This window comes from Colias croceus, chromosome 1 (genome assembly GCF_905220415.1).
Source record: "Colias croceus chromosome 1, ilColCroc2.1".
In the NCBI taxonomy this organism is placed as follows: Eukaryota; Metazoa; Arthropoda; class Insecta; order Lepidoptera; family Pieridae; genus Colias; species Colias croceus.
The window spans coordinates 854,899-877,797 of NC_059537.1; the positions used below are offsets into that span (position 1 = coordinate 854,899).

Here is a 22,899-nt window from a genome sequence, read left to right on the forward strand (position 1 = left end):
GTGCAGAATATTGCAAAAGGTTATTGACACGATAAAACACCCGACAGTAAGGTTCTAGGCGACAATCCAAAGGGTTACGTAGCAAGCTATAAAGATAATATTACTTTTAACCCGCCATTCATCTCACATAAAAATAATCTCCAATCTTTACGAGTCCAGGTCTTGTAGTGTAAAAGGGACTTTATTTGTGTTAAATAAAACAGAAGTTTGTTTGTAAAAACGTTTCTATATTCGATTGGACATGACAAACATGTGTTGATATTGTTACTTTTTGTCATTGCTCTGTATCTATGATTAATCTAAAATTGGATTGGATGTTATGCGGTTTAATTTAAAAAGTAAATAAAATTGGAGAGCGAAAGCGATGGTTTAGATTTTATTGTCATAATTAAGGTCATAATCATAAGTTTGCGACAAGGTTTGCGATCTACGAATAACAAAAAATACAATAAAACATACAAAAAAATACGTTTTTATGAGACATTTTCGTATGTGTTAATAATATTATTTACTTCTGACCGCAGGGAAACGGTCTAAACATAAAATAGAACAAATAAAATTATTTATTTGGTTGTAAATTATTTAACTTACAAGTATATACTCATATTCACTATTTACGAATTAAATTACACAAATGATTCTATTGATGGATAAATTCACAATCCCGTCACACAATACATGCTTAGTTACTTACACAAATATAAAATTACTTATATTATATTTTTTTCATTTCGTTTACGAATGAAAGCAGATTTATTTAATCAAACCCCTCGCAGCGAAATAATATTCTATTGTATTCTGATAATCTAAATGTCTACAAAAGGATATCTTCTATTGAAGAACTTTTGGAGACATACCATTATATCAATATAAAATCTATGAATATGAAATCTACATGACTCGATTGTAATATTTCAATTCTTCAGACCGGAGATTTCAATTCTTACTGTGAGTATATAGGTACTAGGCAGTTCCGATTTCTTCAGGAATAAAATGGAAGAAAGGTAGCGCAAGTCTTTGTTAAAAGTACAATTGTTACTCGTAATGTATTCACAATCGTCTGGTTATGATTGGTATTCCTTTTTGGTGTATTGCTTTGTTACAATATAATAATAAATGTTTATTAATAGCTGCAGTAAGGAATCTATGAACGTTAAAAATAGATAGACTACTACTAGCTTAAACAGCGATTTTGGGAAGAAAACATTTCATATGTATAACATTATTATTAAGGCTTTTATCCGACTTTGAGCGTACATTTAATAATGCGTAGTAGCAAAGTTGCGCAACTCCAAGCAACATACATTAACACAAGTACATCGTAAATTCTTGTTAATGTGTTATAAGTGCAACTAATCTGGCTTTAAAGCTGACTGAGATAAAAACCTGCTATTCTATTATAGCCTGATCGAGTGTCAGATTAAATACACATCTGTATTTGAAAAATGAACTTTAAACTAACATAGAGTTCGTTTAACTGACGTAATCTTAGATAAAAGTTGGTTTCTTTCATTTGGAAGTTTAAGGCTTTACGAAGAGCTATAACACCATAATATGATTAAGATATGTATGTGTAATTGAACTTTTATTTGCTATATTTTCTTTTGAAATATTTCATTTTCTTCTATTTTTGGTATGCGTACTTTCTTTTGACTTATTCCGTGTAGGGCTAAGCTGCGGGCAAAGCTAGAAAACTATAATTAGAAAAGTGTCTTTTGAATTATTTTCTTATTCTGGGACTTGTTGATTTTATTACCTGAGCTACTTTTATTTAAAACTTAAATAACATAAAAATCTGTCAATCTATTTGTTTTGAACACCAACTTTCGGAATTGTAACTTAACTAGTAAGATTGTATTGGCATTTCTTTCCGAATAAACTACAGTACGTTAAACTTGATGTAAAACTATCGTAAATTTATGCTTGGTCACGAATTAGGTTAGTCTTGCGCTAAGACGGCATGCACTAAGAAAAGAGCGGTGTTACACAGTATATCAAGATAAAACCCTTATTTTACCTCATACTATAAAGCTGAAGAGTTTGTTTGTTTGTTTGAACGCGCTAATCTAGGGAACTACTGGTCCGATTTGAAAAATTCCTTCGGTGTTAGATAGCCCATTTATTGAGAAAGGCCTTTACGGCTGTATTATAAGTATTATTATCATCTCACTAAAACCAACAGGAGCGGAACACTGCGAGTAAAACCGCGGAGCACAGCTAGTCACGGATAAACTAACATACATAAACTACCAAGCAATTCCTTACTACTTAAGTACCTACGTAAGCGAACCTCCGTTCCCACCGTCTCCAAGTAACCATAACCGTATTCTGCGGCTTCCAAACGGTAACTCCACATGACGTCACCAATAACACAGGATTGCTCTACTGGAATATAAACCGGGGCCATTACAGTAAGTACATAACACTATTTCGGAGAGCGCTCGCTGCTAATTGGACGAAATAGGTGCACTAACCCGTTATGGGCCTGAATTATTCACTATAACCCATTTTGTGTTTACATTTCAATATTTTGTAATGGATGATTAGCTAAGTCTGTGTTGGTTTAGTTTAATTTGCGTTTTGGGAATGATTCTCTTAATATAGGTAGGGATTACTAAGATGTTATTACAAGTTATTATTTGTCTTGCTTAAATAAAAGGCACAACGTTGAATTTACTGACTTAAATTCTGTACACGGGTACCCGAAGTACTGATTATTATAGAAAATATTTGGGCAGAAGCCCAATTATTGATCTAGTCACTAGTACAAGCATATTCTGGTAAAGATGGAGAAGATAAAGATGCAAGTCCCGGGTCAGATGAAATGAAAATATAACAAATTTAAATAAAAACCCCGATTAATTAATTATCTATCACAGGACCACTGCTTATTTATAAGTTCTCGTAAAGGTGAAAATCAATAGTGGAAAATTGGCTATATTTCCCCGGCTCGCCGTTCATTGTTTTATTATTCGCCGCATACCTATAGATCTTTATGAAAGAACAGTTCTGAACTATTTCTCGTCATTGGAAAAGAATTGTTCCTTTGTAACAAACCGGTTCATTAAACAACGTCACGGACGTGATAAAATTCATATTATTTTATTTACTATTTCTTCTGTTCAGTTTTATCTTTTATTTTCATTTTATTATACCATTGTTTCATCAAGGTGGAAAGGATTTTAACTAAAGCGAATATAATATATGTATTATTATTTTTTTGTCATATTATAATTACGATCTTGAAAACTAAAAACCAGATTTAAGAAATACCTACTATGTCAAAATATTTTTTTTTTTTAATTACACACAGTAACTAACATGTGAATTAAATTTCTAAAACATCACACGATGTAAAGATAACTAGGCTTCGTATTTCATTATAAAAATAATTAAAAGCATTGTTTAAATAACAACGTTAACACTAAGATTTTAAGCGCCTACATAAATACTAAGACGACGCGACGTCTACTTTGCTCTTAAAGTTTCGGTAGGCGTTAATTTTGTTTCGCTTTGTATAAGATTACACAAAGTTTAAGTATTTTTCATAAAATCTTCTTAATTTCGTTAGTAAACTTCAAAGAATAGTTAACTTTTAAGATTATTAGCGACCAGCGTCAGCTCGTTTCGTATTACATACCTACTTAGGCTAATAAAAATACGCCGAGATGGGGGCTTTAGAAATCTTGGAAAAATGTCATCAAAATTCTATTCATCCGATAAATATATTGTGATCGATAGATTGATAGTCGAAGTAGCTATTATTTGGATTAAGATGAAGTGGTCTAGTGAAAAATTAATATTTTCTTTTCAATATTCTTAAAGCGAAAGTAGACGTTAGTTCTTGTTAGTGTTGTAGAGATAAGCTGAGAAGGGTTAGCACTATACTTAGGCATTTTAATGTTTTTTTCTATATTCTTACAAATACACCAAATAATAATATAACATAAACACTTATAATTATTATGAAGACACACTACTGTCTACTGCACTTTATACCTTACTAAATAAAGTTCATGTTTATTTAGCCCCCGATCTCACCGCAATCTGTAAGCCGAAGCTGGGAATTCGCCATCGAACCTCGAACACACATAAATCTCAAATATTTGTACAAATCAGTTGAAAGACTGCACATAGAAGCTGTATTTGTTTTTTTGTAGAACCGGTTTTATTAACATCGGTTTGAATGTAAGTATCGGGACTAAAAATAACGCTACTGCTAAATTAGGAAATATAATTGTTTCCCAGAAATACAGAATATTAAATTTGATTGAAATTATTCCTATAAGTTGCTTATGATTAGTGTTGCCCAAATGCAAGAACAAGACGAGACTTAGCCAGTCTTGGTCTTGGTCTTGCGCCAATACACCTGGTCTTGGTCTTGGTCTTGGTCTTGCGCCAATACACCTGGTCTTGGTCTTGGTCTTGGTCTTGCGCTCTCAGTCTTGGTCTTGGTCTTGGTCTTGCAGCAAGAGTCTTGCAAGTCTTGCAATTACCTATTAGTCTAGGTATTACTATTTATTAAAGTTTACTTTAAATCTTAGAAAAACGTATTACAATTGGAACATTGTGAGCTTGAATTAACATAGCCATGGTAAAGATCAAGCAGATTAATAAATAACTGAAGATTTGATAAGAAATTCGAAAAATCAAAGTCCTAGCTGCAAGACGCAAGAGTCTTGCAGGCTATGTCTTGTTCTTGCTCAAGTCTTGCACGGTCAGTCTTGGTCTTGGTCTTGCTAAAAATACGCGGTCTTGTTCTTGGTCTTGGTCTTGCAAAAACGCAAGAACAAGACCAAGACTGCAAGACCAAGACTGAATTTGGGCAACACTACTTATGATACAAAAAACAAAAACAATAATTAACGATACGTAACTAATGAGTCGCAGTTCTTTTTTACTTGTTCTTAAATATTACAAGGAAGTATTGTAACCAGTGTGGAAAATAGTTCAGTCATGTTTCTACACTGGAATTAGGTAATACTGCTTTAAGACATCATGGTAACCCGGTAGCATTTGTAATTTTAATCTTTTAATTAAAAGCACAATGGTGTCTTAACAACATAATGATTTTATAAAGTGATAATCGCATTTCAACTAACAGTTTAATTAGAGTTTTCATCAAGTATAATTACTCAACTATGTCATATAATTGTTTATTTCCTTACACTCACGTAGAGGAAGGTCAGTATCAAGTCCATTGTGAATTATATTATGATAATAGAGTGAGACCGTTATGTTAGTCACACTGCAATGTGCACGTGGCAAAAATATTTTACTTGCCCCTTTTTTATTAGAATTAGGCGATAAATTGTATCTATGATTATTAATTATCTGTGGGACACGTAAAATACACGTTTTTTTGATAAACATTTTCATATTACGTTAAGTATACTTAGTGCATTATTTTTCAACTTTTATACTGTTTTAAATTTGAATTTGAATTTGAATTTGTGATAATAATAACATTCGCGCACCTTTTTTGCTCTATACAAACCGTGTCTATAAATATTTCTACTATATTCTATTAAAATATTAACTTTTTTTTTCAAATGAGTTTTTTCTTTTTCTGTATTCGATAGTTTACAGCCCCCCTAGCCAAGTGGCTTTCTGTTAGCGTAGCGTTCAATAGAATAGACTACGAATGTATGAGATTGACGTAAGCTGTAGATAAACGTTCTCCCAAAGTGAAAAATTCGTCACTGTTCGGCAACTGTCATATTCCCCGAGCATCCGAAAATGATATTATGTATATAGAGTGGTTAAATGTATTTTATTCAAGCATAGTATATTAGAATTATGAGTTTTATTGTGATTTTATGGTAAAAGAGATAAGTAACGAAAGTTTCGATAATAATTATATGTAAGTTAATAGCGAGGATAAGCCACACGATTGCGAATACATATTTGTTGTATTGATTTACTCGGAAAATTCTATACTAAGAACTTATAAAGTGTCTTACTGAAGTTGGCGTAATGATGGATGATGGAAGAGTAGAATAAGACAAAGTTTAAGATTTTAAGATTTTCAAACACTGGCTTACATTTAAATTATAGAAATCAAACTCAGTCCAAAGGATTTACAGAATCAGGGATTATCTCTATTTCAAATATCGTAGAATGATCAGAAATTTCATTATGGTCTTATTAATTTTCACTTTCGCCACTGCTATCTGCTACCTGTGTAAATAATCATTTTATCGGAAAATTCAACTTTGAAACAAAACTAAGAAGGGTATGTAACAGCAGCTCTATATAGTTCTATACAGAGATAATACGTGCGGTCACCACCAATATATAAAGACGACTGGCGGATTTTTGAATATTTTGACTGACAAGTGACAGGCTACCGTCACCTATCGCCTGAATTGTTTTCGATTATGTATGACTCTGAATTGACTCCTATTTCTTTTGAACAAGGTGCAAAATGCAAATGCATTGTTTAGGGCACTTACGATTCAATGATTCGAGGTGATTCGGGTGTTTCTGGAAACACGATAATTAGCGAAGATCTGCATGCGCATTATTAATTTTGGAGTACTGTAAATGTCGCCAAAAAATAAGTAGTGCGTCAAAAAGAAAGGTAAACAAATTGAAGTGCATTATAATATGCAATCTATTATTAACATAATGTGTATTTCTAACATGAAATATAAACGTGGTTAAATATAATACAATTATTCGATTGCAATTTTATAAACGTGTCGAGCGTGTTAGAATCCATGACATGTGATAAGGTATTTATGTTTTAGAAATTTTTCAATTAATTGGATTGTACTTGACGTTTTAGGTTTGTAATATTTTAGTAAGAACGATTAATATTATATTCTTCTTAGACATCGTATTTAATAATTTGTTAGAAATTCCACTTTAAATAAAATCGATGTCTTTAGAGTTATAACAATATGTAAGTTTTATTTTTCAATATTTCCGGGCTCGTTTTCCAACTAAGAACTACTTATTTCTCTTTTATGTATGAATGCAGTTTTTTCTTGTTATGTATACTAACTTTACCCTGCTGATTAATGTAAATAATATCCTATGTCCATTAAAAATTGGTAATCTACAAAATTAAGATAAAAAAAGTAAAATAATATAGTTTTGTTTTAACTACGATCTCACCTATAGATTCTAATTTCTATAGTTTATCAGAAGAAACATCTAGAATGAAATTGTGATTTATTAATAGGTTTTCCCAGAAAGAAAATAAATTCAAGGTTGAAATAATAAGCGTTGTTACTATAAGTAAAATAACAAATAATATTCCATATATAATTCAATATTTAACAGTTTATATCAATTCGACGTCATTGTAAATAAGAATTATTGTTAAAAGATTATAGATGTTTTAAGGTTGTCAATGACAATTATTGATATTTAAAAAGTCATTGTACGAAAACTACAATTCGCGATTATTGAAAATACATAGAGTGCGGCAATCTATATATTATGTAATGTGAACTTAGAAATAATTGAACTGTCGTCGAAAATTCGCCATTTTTGTTTTTTTTTAATAATACAATGCTTTGTTAGGTACATTTAAGAGCCAATTTTTTGTAGGTTAAATGCATTATAATATTATTATATAGTCGAAAAACACAGACTAAATTAAATGAAATAAAAATTCTTTATTGCAGTAAAAAAAGAACATAATATGCCATGCAAAAAGTAAATTAAAGGAAAAAATAGGAAAATTATCGCAAGGTAGCGTTCTCTACCAAGCTAATGTGTGATACCTTTTTCAAAACGGGATTATTAGTTATTTTTAGTTTATACCCGAAATCGAATCCTGCTATATTATCTGGATTGAGAAAACCTACGATTTAACCACTGTTCCAAACTTCCAACTTCCAGGTGGAATGTTCCTGTATAAATTTGCCCTACTTTTAAAAAGCTTACTTAATTATCTCACATCCTCTACTTAATTTCTTAATTTATCCAAATAACTATTTGTATCCAGCTATTTTTAAGTTAAAACTTAATTTTCCCTTTATATTCAATGAGTCTTAAGAAGTTAGCAAGTTAACTCCATTGTCAGAACGTTCACTCATCCTCTTATAAACTTTAAGCTTCTGTTATACAAACAGTAAGTTGGTGGAATCTAGATAATATTCGAATATATTTATATTAATTATCTATACCAATATTATAAGGAGGAAAGATTTGTATGTATGTTTGTAACGAATTGGCTTAAAAAGTACATAACGGATTTTGATGAAACTTTACTGTAATATAAACCTATATTTTCTCAAATAGCATCCGTAGTTCTTGAAATTGAAATAATATTATATATATATATAATATGTCAGATAGTCACAACGGCTCCGTTGGCTCGGTCATGTAGAAAGAATGGTTGAGGAACGAGGACTGAAGAGGGCATACTTAGGGCGACCCCTGGGCCGACGGCCGGTTGGACGACCTAAGTATCGCTGGCGCGATCGAGTAGAGGCGGACCTGCGCGTGCTACGAGCCAATAATAATTGGCAAGAGACCGCTCAGGACCGGGGAAGATGGAGAGTTCTCGTCTCAGAGGCCAAGATCCACTTTGGGGTTTCAGCGCCAGAGGAGTAAGTAAGAGTAAGTAAGTAGTAAGTATGTCATATAGTCCATTTATCGAGGAAGGCTTATAGGGCATAATATCATCAAGGTAAGAGCAATAGGAACGGGGCATTACGGGTAAAATTGCTGGGCACAGCTAGTATATTAAATAGACATACATAAATTAATACCTAGATATGAACTCAATAATTTCAGTTTCAGATTACGCACAATACCTTTGGGATTGAGGTTTATTGCTATTTTATGACTATTATCTAACCTATATCTAATATATGTATATTGTATTTAAAAAAAAATTAAAAATACTAATAATAAATATTAATAGTTATAAAATGATATTTAATTATTTCAATTAGGTTCTGTAATAAAATGATTTAAACCGTATTTATGACGCTATTCGTGATTTTAATGGACTCTATAATATGTACAATTATTCCAATGCTTCCAATTTAAATAATCTTTTTGAATATTATTCCCTATCACAAAATTGAGTTCCAATAACATAAGTGCTCATATTAATCAAAGCGTGACTTTAAGAAAAATGATATCGAAAACATATTTATTTAAAATCACACGTTATATAATATTTTTCTTAGAATAAGCAAATCGTGATCACGTCTCTTGAAGGTCGTTACTAACAAAGTAAAAACTTATTTATTGTTTTATCTTTATAAAGCATAATTAGTAATAAATAGTTGTAGCAGCATCACTTCGTAAATCCATACTAATATTATAAATGCGAAAGTAACTCTGTCTGTCTGTCTGTTACTCAATCACGCCTAAATTCCCATTTCTGCCGATTCCCAGACTCTGTAGACTTTACAACAAATATTTTAAAGATATTGATAATATATTTTCCCTTAGTCTAAGTAAATTTAAGATTCTGGTTCATCAAAAAACATATTAGATTTGTTTTTTTTTTTTGTAAAACAAGTTACATTTTTTTTTGTAAAACATATATTAGATTTTTTGTATTGTATTTAAATGTATTAGTTTTTTTTTTGTATAAAGTTGTTTTAACTTTCAATGTCTAAATTTCATTCGTGAATGTGGTGTTTACCTATCTAAAATTGTACACTTAGCTCTAAGTTTAATTTTATGTATATTTGTCAATTTGTGTAACAATTTCTGGTAAACCTTAATAAATAAATAAATAAATAAATAAATAAACTACTGAACCAATTTCATGAAATTTGGTATGGAGATATTTTGATACCCGAGAAAGGACATAGGCTACTTTTTATCCCGGGAAAATGACGCAATCCCGGAAATCCCACGGGAACGGTAACTATGCGGGTTTTTCTTTGACTGCGCGGGCGAAGCCGCGGGCAGAAACCTAGTCATTTATAAATATATACTTTTTATGCATTTTTATTAGTCGCTTTTGCCATTAATGTATTATTTATAGTACCGTTATTGCCTATTAGTATTCATTTGTGCTGAATGTTTTAGTTCAAACGTAAGACGATGTGTAATCTCGAAAGAAAATACTACTGTGTATACTTGTATAGTATTATCTTCATAGAACCTTCTAGAATAATGTCAATTTGTCCCTAAAAGGCACTGGACAACTAATGTTCCAAGTGATAAGCGATGGTCATTAGTATCATGACCAGCTGGCTCTTATGTTTACTCTACTACTATTTATAAATATAAAAATTAATTCTTCTACAAAATTCTTTTTAGCTGAAAGCCCCGAATATATACGCCATAGGACGTATAGGCGTTTAAGGATGGATATGAAGATATCCACTGTTCTTTTCAAAAGCTATCGAACGAAATATCGTTTCCCAAAAGTAATTATAATGGCATTAATAATTATTATTATCAGTTTTTAATACACAGGCATTGATATTTAAATGCACTTTGAAAACACGTAGGTTGTTTTCGCAAAATTAAGACTTTTGTATTCATAAATGTTTATAAATAAATCATGAATGGACATTGAAATCGATATTTATACTAGAGTTCTAAATAAAATCCAACGTTCCAAACCGTTCGCAAACTTTAATTTCCAAATGAATAATACTCGAGTAAATCAAACAAGGAAATGATATAAACAGTTTGTAAAACTTTACCCACTTCGCCAGGTACAACACAATAAAACTTCAAGAATTATAAATACTTGAATTTATTACTATTCAGAGTTCCCGCGAGATTCCATAATTATAATTGCAAAATGGAGACGATAAAGTTTGCGCGTAATCTACAAAGTTTGTCGACTGATAATTAGATCGAGGCCAAAATTCATGATGACATTGTAAATTATTAGCTTGTTTAAATATCAGTGATGAGCGAGCATTGGGTCGTGATTAGCTCAACACTGCATCTGTCAGTAATTTGTGAGAGGGAGGGAGGAAACGTCACTCATGTGCCTATTATGATGTTGATATTCGGTAGATTTAACTTTTTATATATCTAATATAAATTAATGGGTCGAGTTTTACTCTTAGCAGTTTTGAAGTCAGGATGGCATCTCGAAAGTTCAATTACCAGAAAAACAAGGAAGTTTTACGAACCCAATATCATGTAATAATGTTTATAGACCCTTTACGGACGCGTTTTTGCAAACGAGTACTTTTAATTAATGAATCTCGAATCAAAAAGTCGATGAACGCATATCACAAGCAGAATCTGGGATAACTGTACTGTAATTTTAAATGCAATTTCAATCGTTCCCGTTAAATTCTGGTGACCATAATGAGGGCATTTACCCTATACTGTGGTTGAAACTCATGTATTGCTCTTTTCGATACATTGTCCGTATGAAAATCAGGGTATTTAAATTTGTAAACGGAAATTACATGGTAAAATCTTTCACTTTATATATTTAAAAAAAGGCTGCTTTTGAAAGGCGATTATGATTACGTAATATTGCACAAAATATTTCCTATAATATATTGTTTCTTTTGACAGTAAATATTATGTATTATTTCTTTTAAGGCAGTAAATAAAACAATTTGATTTAGAATAACATAATATAATTGATGATGAACATACATCGATTGTTCAAAAAATTCCGAGCATCACTAATTTCTATATAATTAAATCGTTAAAATTTATAAATACTTACGTATTTCTTATCATAACAAATTGTACACTTAAAGATATTTTCCCTTTTATACTAAGGAATTCTAACCATAACAGTATCAGATATATCACTAATAAAGAATAATGCATTACAAGCAAAAAATCTGATATTTTCATAACAAAGGCTGTCTTTTGATTAACAATCGAGATGAATGATTACCATCCCTATTTTCCTTATAATATATGACATACCTACTAGTATATAAAGTATATTATACAATATACTTACCTATTATGTGGTCCCTAGACGGTAATGTAGCATGACATGCGGAGTGTCATGCATGAATGATCGTTTAGAATTTAAGATAGGTTAGATGGTTGAAATGAATGACACGCAAGCTTCTCGTACGTGCTGGCAAATTAATGAACCTTTCTATTTATAAAAAAAATACATCCTGCAAGTATGACTGACATGCACGCATGATCGTTTAGATTGGTGCTGTCATGCAAAAGCTTAATGTTTCATGCACTATAGTAGGTACTATTACAAATCAAGGCTGCAAAAATACGTCATGGTTAGATTTTTTGATCACATATGCCGCATGACAAGTTACGTAAATGCTTCAATGCTTGCATTATCGTCTAGGCACATCATTACATTAATAAGATGAGTATTGTAATTAATTATCCTGCTAAGTCGATTTCCTTCACGGTACGAGTGATTCATGAATGTTGATTGTGTTTCATAATTAATTTCGTTTATTAGCGTGTTTATCATAAATCCATGTTTTTGTTTATTTGCTTCCGAGAAATAACATTTACAGAATGTTTTGTATGTAGAGATGGTTCTTAGAAATGTTTGTACGAAATATGAGGTGAATTCACTTTTGAATAGAATTAGTGTTAGCGTATTTTCAAAGATCGAGATTACTTGTTCACAGATGTTATGTTTTATTTCAATAGCACTATGGTACCCTTTTTTTACCCTAATATCAAAATTTATTATTTTTGATGTAAGTTTGTATTCATTAAAGACAAATAAAGACTAAGGTTTTTTTGTACCTCAGGTTGAATATTAGTTTTAATCATTTTATTTAAAAAATTAACACACCTGTCGGTCGTTCTTTTGTTTTCATTCAAATTGATTGTTGTGCAATTGATTCGCTGACCTTGACTTGAAATGATATCGAATATTAAAGAAGGGAGACGCTCTAATACTCTAACTACTTCACCAATTTAAATAAATCTTTCACCATTATGTATGTACGTGATCTTTGAGTGCTGGGTATGCTATATTTGTACCACAAACCGGGGCGAACCACTAGTGTAGATACGACTGTCTTTATTTTTATGTCACACAAAATTCGTTTGTCTGGTTTTTCTCAATCTGATTTAAAAAGGAATAATTTTGAAAAAAAAAACATTTCACAATATTGAATTCGATGCATAATCGGATTTCGCAGGTGGCTCAAGATCAATTAACAATATCATTTAACAAAAGTTTAACACGGTTATGTGAAACATAAATAATTTATTGCTTTAATGTTTTCTTTCGTAATAAAAATAAGTATAACACATATTATGGTTTCTTAAATGCGAAGCAGGTCATAATATGTATTTTCAATTTCAATTTATTTCAATTTTCTTATTACAATTTATTACAATATACAATTTTTAAACCTTGTTATAGTACTCATATTATAATTTATTTACACTTTGCATTTATTATTTTGGTTATATTATTATTTTATTTTATTCTACGTGGCAAAAGTATAAAGAAATGCAAACTATAGTTATATTTACTTGCGTTTTTAATATAAATACAAATGAGCATGTACATACGCATGAAATAATATGTGTCATGCATTTTAAAATGGTTAAAAAAAAAGACGGGTTGCACTCCGGGAGTGCCGGCAGAAGTGAAAACTTGATTATTAACGTTCAGCATGTTGATATTTTGGAATGGTATCCGTCTTACGCATGGAATATAAGGGCTAAAAAAATCTGTCTTACGCTTTTTCGATCAGGCCTGACGCGAGTTTAAGATTTTATACCCAACGCCGCTAAAGAAGTATTCACTTCAAAAATGTTTTAAATATTATGATATTTTTTTGGGAGAGGACAGGCGGTACGCTAGTGGAAAATTGTAAAAACAACTCGAAGTAAACTGAGTCATGTGAATTCTAGGAAATTCCACGTAACAGTTGACAAAAACAACTGTTTGATAAAACTTAATAGAAGATGATTCATACGATACAATTAAGTTTAACATTTTTACTTTGAATTAAATTACATCCGACACATTAGTCATATAAATGAGGTTTTTGTTATCTTTATTTACATTCATAAGAATTATTAAATTTCGAGAAACAGGATAACATTTGTTTATCTATACTAATATTATAAAGCTGAAGAGTTTGTTTGTTTGTTTGAACGCATTATCTCGGAAACTACTGGTCCGATTTGAAAAATTAATTCGGTGTTAGATAGCTCATTTATCGAGGAAGGCTATAAGCTATATATCATCACGCTACGACCAAAAGGAGAGGATCCACGGGGGTGAAACTTTATAAATATAATTTAAAATATGAAAATTGTATTACCCTATATTATGATATGTTTGTTTCAATACGAAGTGAGTTTTATAAACATATCACTCCCACATAATATTGAGGTATTCTTTACGGAAGGTAAAATAATACAAAATCACTCCGGGGGAAAACATAAACATAAACCTACAACAATATAATATTTTATTCTCTTACAACTTGGTGTTAGAATAAAAATAAATAAATGATTATTCTGACCTTCGTTCGTCATGTTGTTATTGATTCGTCGTATAATATTAGGGATCCTAAACGTCTATTGCTAAGATACAGGGCTGGATTAGAAGGGCACAAGTAAAAGCAAAATAAAAGTAGAGATAAAATATTTATTATCAATAACTGTTATAGCTATATTGAGTATAAACACTTCTTTTTTATTAATCGATCAGTGAGGCAAATACATAATGATAAACATCATCATCATCATCAGCCCACCTTATTAGCTACGAAACGCAAAGGTTCTAGAGGCTTCCCATAAGTGTTTCACAATAATTATCATCTATCAATTTAAATCTGCATCAAATTCCATGCTTCTTAATACATTCATCCATTCTCAGCAAACGTTTAAATACGGCCCGAGTAATGGTAATATTATCTGAACGATCATGAAATAATATTATGACAAGTCCAGCACTGTATAAATATCAGGTAAAGAGATCTTTGATTTCTTTTTCATACAAACCTGTGAATTGTATAGAAATCAATCATTTCATTATTTTTATAATAAAAGGATTTGATTTTCTTTCGGAGAGATGTGTGTGAAGTCCCATGTCCCCTAGTGGGGTAAGGGGCAGATGCATTATTATACATCCGTTTCACTGATCGATTTTCTTTAGGGACAAGTAGGTGATCAGCCTTCTGTGTCCTGTCAGACCGAGACATTTTATAAACTATTGCATAGCTTCTATCGCGGGCCTTGAGCGCGGGGACCGAATCGAGAAATTCCGTAACGAAAAAACCTCACGCTCCCCACTCCGACGGGCGGAGGTGTGGCTAGAAGGCAAAGCATGCAATAGCTTTACCGCGGCAGTCCCCCAGTGCCACACGTCGTTTTTTTTCTTCTTGTCCACTGGGTATCGAACCCAGGACGTTTGTTTGAACGCGCTAATCTCAGGAACTACTGGTCCGATTTATGGGCCTCAATATACCAATATATACCTTACCTATAGCCTTCCTCGATAAATAGGCTATCTAACGCCGAAAAATTCTTTCAAATTGGACCAGTAGTTCCTGAGATTAGCGCGTTCAAACAAACAAACAAGCTTTTCAGCTTTATAATATTGTTTATATACATGACTCATGATACTAGCAAATAGTATCCTTTATGCAATACTTTTGTTTTTTCAATAAATATAATAAATATAATATAGATGTATACCTAACATTTGATACGATTTTGCACGCCTCATAAGCGAAGCGTTGAGGTGGGTACTACTGTCACTTCGCGCAAAATATCTGATTTTTCAAACTTAAAATGTCTTTATGTATCATACATTGCACTTGTAAGATAATACATACACACACATATTAAGAAAAAACACTATTTTTAACATTCATTATATTTTTGATGTCATTTTTGTTATTTAAACTAGTTAAAAAACAGTTTAAATAAGCTCTGTCTTGGACGTCCGTGTGTCTGTATGTGCGGAGGATTTTCTTGTTAACACGATAGCGACCGAAATACTTTAATAATCGAGTCTTTTTTTTCTCTTATGCTTGAGTATGCTCAGGAATAGAACCCTTTCATTTTTCAGGGTCTGATTCGATGTGGTTTAATTGTTATTAAATAAACAAAAAAAAAAAATATCGACTGTTCTCCATAATTTTAGTATATCTATATATATTCTTTATTTTTTTTTTATTTATAGTGTACTAAAAATTCACCATTATAAACTCGATTATTTATACTATAAGCCAAGGTTTAAAAAAATAATTTGGTAGTCAGTCCCTTAAACCTGCGCAGTTTCACATCTAGGTGGGGCCACAAGAAAAATAGCTCAATTATTAGGGTACCGCTTTCTTTACTTTTCCAACTGTTTTGAGACAGTACAAGAGCATTGGCACATGAGAACAAGTGTATCTACATACTTATATTATATACACCTTTATAAATAATCAATTTTATTGTAAAGGCTGAGATTATGAGGCGTGCACTTTTGGATTTTCCAAACTTTTTTTTCACTTTAATCACTACACAGTATACAACAAAGTCGCTTTCTCTGTCCCATGTCCCTCTGTATGCATAAATCTTTAAAACTACGCAACGGATTTTGTTGCGGTTTTTTTAATAGATAGAGTGATTCAAGAGGAAGGTTTTAGTACCTATAATATAATTTATTAGGTTTTAGACAAAGCGGGCAAACCGCGGGCGGTAAGCTAGAAACTTAGCTAGAAATAAATAATTTATTTATGTAATTGTTTTAAGTTATTTCCAAATTTGAAAAAAATGTTATTGACTACTATAATATAAAAATGAATCCCAAAATGTGTTGGTAAAGCGCATAACTTTAGAACAGCTGAACCGATTTCTTTAATTATTTATTTTTTTATTATATTCCTTGAAGTACGAGGATGGATCTTATCTAGAGAAAACGTTAACATGTACCACGGGCGAAGCCGGGGCGGACCGCTAGTATAGATATAAAAATTGATTCTGGTTATTAATAAGTTTAACCAGATATTGCAGATAATAAAAAAACGACGTGTGGCACTCGGGGACTGTCGCGGTAAAGCTATTGCATGCTATGCCTTCAAGCCACACCTCCGCCCGTCGGAGTGGGCTGCAGCGTGAGGTTTTTCCGTTACGGAATTTCTCGATTCGGTCCCCGCGCTCAAGGCCCGCGATAGAAGCTATGCAATAGCTTAAAATGTATAACTATTTTATATTTCAGGTTCCACGCAGTCACGAGCTCAAGCTTTCAACATAAGTAATTGACGGTGATTATGCTAATGATTGAGGAAGAAAACAAAATGAACATTTTAATCTTAATAATAAATAAAATTGTACAGTCTATTTGGAAAATACGTCAGTCATTTTTAAATTATCCTATTATTCATAATGGTGGATGATTTGATGGATCTTTATAGAGAAAAATAAAACAACTCAGTACTTGGAATTAATATAGTTTTGGACTTATAAATTAAATAGGCTGTCTGCTGTGCCCCGCTTTTTTACCCGCATTGTTCCGCTCCTGTTGGACTTAGCTTGATGATAATAATTATATACTTAGTTCTTCCTCGATAAATCGGCTATCTAACACCGAAATAACTTTCAAATCGGAAGTAGTTCCTGAGATTAGCGCGTTCAAACAAACAAACAAACTTTATAATATTAGTATAGATTACTGGTTCCAACCATCTAATCGTAAAATAAACAAAGTTTGTATGAAGGACACTCAATAACTGAAAAACAAACATCATTTAAAGAGTAATGCTCCGATACTGCTAATTCTTATTATTTACATGAAAATTAGCAATAGATAGATAGAAAATAATATTAGATTAGATACGAGTAAATCTATACTAATACTAGCGGTCCGCCCCGGCTTCGCCCGTGGTACATATTAACGTTTTCTCTACATAAGAACCATCCTCGTACTTCAAGGAATATAATAAAAAAAGAATTATCGAAATCGGTTCAGCCGTTCTCGAGTTATGGAATTACAACGAAAAGTGGCATTGATTTTTATATATTAGATTATAAAGCTGAAGAGTTTGTTTGTTTGAACGCGCTAATCTCGGGAACTACTGGTCCGATTTGAAAAATTCTTTCGTTGTTAGATAGCCCATTTATCGGGGAAGGCTATAGGCTATAATATATCATCACGCTAAGACCAACAGGAGCGGAGCAATGCGGGTGAAACCGCGGGGAACACCTAGTTGATTATATAGATATGGAAATTGAACCAACACCCTTCGATGTAATCGGTCAATAGTCATTGCTGTAATCAGGTCGGAAAATTTCTTTCAAGTACTCAGTTAGAAGAAAAGAAACTATGCATGTAGATATTAATGTGAAAGACAATGTATTATGTAAGAAATGCGATTATAATATAATGCGAAAAGATAGGTACTAAATTAATTAGATTTTACATAGAATTTGTTTCATTTTTAGATAGGTATTATATTTGACTAGCTGCGCTCCGCGGTTTCACCCGCGTGGCTCGGCTGACGGCTCCTGTTGGTCTTAGCGTGATGAATTGATGATATAATATAGCCTATAGCGGGTATAGCCTACCTCGATAAATGGGCTATTCAGAACTGAAATAATTTTTCAAATCGGACCAATAGTTCCTTAGATTAGCGCGTTCAAACGAACTCTTCAGCTTTATAATATCTATTAGGTAGTATAGATTATCTTCTTCTTCTTAATAATATACTAGCGGTCCGCCCCGGCTTCGCCCGTGGTACATATTAACGTTTTCTCTACATAAGAACCATCCTCGTACTTCAAGGAATATAATAAAAAAAGAATTATCGAAATCGGTTCAGCCGTTCTCGAGTTATGGAATTACAACGAAAAGTGGCATTGATTTTTATATATTAGAATATAAATCTCGTGTCACAATGTTTGTCCTCAATGGACTCCTAAACCACTTAACCGATTATAATAAAATTCGCACACCATGTGCAGTTCGATCCAACTTGAGAGATAGGATAGTTTAAATCTCAAATCGTTTTAGACAAAGCGGGCGAAGCCGCGGGCGGTAAGCTAGTTATATTATATTTTATAGTTTACATTGGAATGTTTTACTGTATAATGAGATGTTATTTGTATCGCAAGTAATGTTAAGGAAGTATATATAACATAGATAATGTAATAGGTACTATACTAGATGTATACTAATAAAAAATAAGTGGGCCTATTACCTACAGAACATGATTATGGCACGGTAAACAAAAACATGTGATTATGATGTTTTTGTTTATTTTTTTCATAAATAATGTCTTATTATGGTCTGTCTGTGTTAAATGTGTAAATGGAAAAACAATATAAACAAGAACTATAAACCTAAATATAACACATGTATTCGAATCACGTGAATTCTTTTACGAATGAATGGATATTAAATTTATTGCTCAAAAGTAAAAGAAAAACAAATTAAACCTATAAGACACCTTTTTGTTTTTTGCTAAAAGATACCACCGTCTGAAGTCAGAGCCTTATTTTAAAATTGATACTGAAAAAAAATCGAAAACGAAACAGTCAATTAAAACAACAAACTATTTAAAAACTGCTAAAATTACCAAAACAAAATTTACATAGAAATTAACGTCCTAACAAAAAAGACATAATTTACATTGTTAACCAAAAGTTTCCTTAAGGGAAAACGAGAGAAATATGAAAAACATGATTATATGAGCTGACTCAAACATCGTGGAGTCACGTTGGTCGAACATCGTTTGTAGCTAAGTAAATGAGTACCCGATCAGTCTAGAAGCGTTTACAAGGCCACGGAGTTGATTATTATTGTATGTACGCAGATGCGGTACAATACTTTATGCCTGCATATTGTTTTAAAACATTATTAAAAATCTTTATTATTAGTTATCACGGTTCATGAGATATAGCCTGGTGACCGACGGACGGACAGACATAATATTGAAGCTACATTATTATTGAGACCTCGCCATTATTTACTAGATAAGTGTATATATTTGTGTAATGTATTATAATTAATGTCTATACAGTTGTTGTTCAAATGTTTGAGTACATTCTACTTTTTTTAGATTGTATGTCTGGGTCAGCAATTTATGTGTGAGCAATGCATTTTACTTCTTTACAATATTAAGAAAACATTATTTAAATATTGTTTAGTTGTCAATTACTTAAGTAAACGGGCATAATTTAATTTTTAAAGCTAAACGCACATGATTTGTCATAACACCGAATATGGTTGTCTAATTAGTAGCATAATTAAGTTTTATGAGGAAACCAAAATGAAAATGGGATGGAAATTTTCTTAATTCGTTAGGCAATTTGTTAAATTATCATAGCTATTAGTGTCTTGGAAAATTATGGATACAGATAAATGTATTATTTCCTTATTTATAATATATTTTTTTTAATCAATAGATACCTAGATAAACTTTTTTGAGGTCTTCTTTTTACTTTTTTCATTAATCATAATTTATAATATATTTTTTTTTAATCAATAGGTACATAAACTTTTTTGAGGTCTTCTTTTTACTTTTTTCATTAATCATCTCAAATTAATAAGCCATCCCTGAATAAGAGATAATGCCTCTGGAGTTTGTTTTGTCATTACTTCCCGTTAAATAAATTATTCACAAAATGTCCACTATTTTATTTTCAATTATTTAAATTTTAAATAATACAATATGATTTTAAACAGCTGGTTATGCAAGTGTATCAATTGCCAGAATCAGGCAAATTTTAATTGTTTTATCCCGGAGCGAATGTCGTTTTAAAGATAGTTTAATTAAATATTTTGTGCGATGAAATTTTAATATTACTTCATTTCATTTTAATTTTAATCATTGGTATTAATTTAAATCTCTACAAAAAGTCATCACGGAAAATACATTATTTATATCTTACAAAAGAAATACGTGTTAAATTACACAATGTTATGTAATTTATGTAAATATGTCAAAAAGTAATTGTAAAATAATTTTTATCACACATAAAGTACATTAAGCGGAACTCATTAAAATTAGCGATTAATTACCAACAATCACAACAGTCTCATAATAGAACGCTAGCAAAAACCGACGATGTTCCCTTATGCTCAACGCTCAATAATGTTACCCTATAAAAATACTTTCATCTTTATGTTTTCTCTGAACGTCTAACCGGATCGTTCGCGGCTATCTATGCGTGTCGCATCTGTAATTTAACTCTAGGTGCGTCACCGCCGGTGCAGCGATGCGCTCGCCTCTGTACCCCCCACCACTTTTATAAAGCCTACACCTCCCACGGCGCCGGCAGTTTTTTTAACCCACCCGTGAGCGACGCACGTCAATCATGCTATCACCGCGGCTGTTCGCGTTTTTCGCGCTTTTCGCTATCGCCGCCGCTCTTCCGGCGGCCGATAAACCCACGCACCCCATCAGCATCCCGGTCCCGGAGGAGTTCGATGACGCGGGAGACGTACCATGGTTCACCTTCCCGAAATTCCCCTTCATGAACTTTTTCTCGCCCATCTGGAACCTGTTCCCATCGATCGCTGACTTTGGCCCCAAAATCGAAGTCGACGACAAGAACTTCAGAGTGATCGTCAACGTGAAAAACTACAAGCAGGACGACCTGAAGGTGGAAGTTAAGGGAGATTTCATCTTCATCCAAGGTTCCCACGAGGCGAAGAAAGACGACCACGACTTGATCGCCAGCCAGTTCTTCTATACTTACACCCTGCCGTCCAACGCCAGCGCTTCCGATGTGACCGCTAAGATCTACACGGATGATATCCTCGAAATTTCGGTGCCATTGAACGGTCAATCTGAGGAGAGGGTTGAGAAGCGCGTCGTGCCGATCACAGAAGCCGGTGTGGCGTTCAACAAAGACAAAGAGGTAGCCACAGTCGGCCCTGTTGAAGATAAGAAGGAACCCACGACCGCCGCGGACCGGGAACCGACCACGAGCCCAACCCTGACGAACGAGGCAGAGAACAGCGCAGCGAACGAAGTCCAACCTTAAGTGATATTTAGAATAAGTATGTATTTATAAATCAGTATTTTAATAAATCCTTTTTGTATAATATGTAGTGTTTTATTTGTTACTGTGTGGCGCAGTATGCGTATGACGTAACTACGGACGTGGTTGGCCGGTGTTATCACTGAATTCTTTTGTTATTGTTTTCTATGTGTGCTGAATTAGAAACTTCGAGAATTTTCGTGTGATATTATTTTGGTAATGGCTTGCGATAATTTATTGGATAATACAATGAACGTAGAGCGTTTAAATTAGTTATATTTAGAAATGTGGTCACGTTAGAATATATTCAGTCAAACAATATTGTCATTCACTTCAATCTATTATTTGTTTTGACTGAGAAATATGTTTGCTGTCATAAATTACCAATTTAAAACTTATACCAATATAAAGTTTGATTTGTTATTATCTCAGTAATCTATACTAATATTATAAAACTGAAGAGTTTGTTTGTTTTTTTGATTGATTGTTTGTTTGTTTGTTTGTTTGAACGCGTTAACCTTGGGAACTACTGGTCCGATTTGAAAAATTCTTTCGGTGTTAGATAGCCCATTTATCGAGGAAGGTTATAGGCTATAATTATATCATCACGCTACGACCAACAGGAGTGGAGCCACGGGGGTGAAACCGCGCGGAGCAGATAGTAACTAATAATATAACAAAAGAAAATGTACTAATTACAATAGTTACAATAGATATAGCATGAAAGAATTTACGCGCGTGACTTCTTATTTAGATTTTATGCAAAAATAGAATCACACTATTATTTTTATTAAAATAAGGGAACGAAAACGTCAGAAATACTTTTTACGAATATTAAGCCTTTGAGATTATTAATAACAAAGTTCTTTTTAGCTTCGTAATGTTTCACAATAGCTTTTGGATTCATTAATCATTTTACAGAATTTTCACTAATTTTACCATGTTTTTATACTGATTGAAAAGGATCGGCTAAAATCTAAATTATTCCTGTCTTGAAGCGGTTTCTCATTTGAAAACATAATCGACCTAGACAAGTACTTAATTTTT

The 22,899-nt window shown here is 32.2% G+C and overlaps 1 protein-coding gene across 1 annotated transcript; it reads left to right on the forward strand.

Annotated features, from left to right (window-relative positions):
• The first annotated feature begins 21,135 nt into the window (after positions 1 to 21,135).
• Positions 21,136 to 21,918, forward strand: LOC123694747 (alpha-crystallin A chain-like). Its single transcript, XM_045640304.1, has one exon. The coding sequence runs from the start codon at positions 21,184 to 21,186 to the stop codon at positions 21,853 to 21,855; it is 672 nt and encodes a 223-aa protein (XP_045496260.1). The 5' UTR covers positions 21,136 to 21,183; the 3' UTR covers positions 21,856 to 21,918.
• The last annotated feature ends 981 nt before the right edge of the window (positions 21,919 to 22,899 follow it).

What these genes read in the sequence shown, in the direction of transcription:
- LOC123694747 (XM_045640304.1), top strand. Translation starts at nt 21,184, where the DNA reads ATGCTATCACCGCGGCTGTTCGCGTTTTTCGCGCTTTTCGCTATCGCC.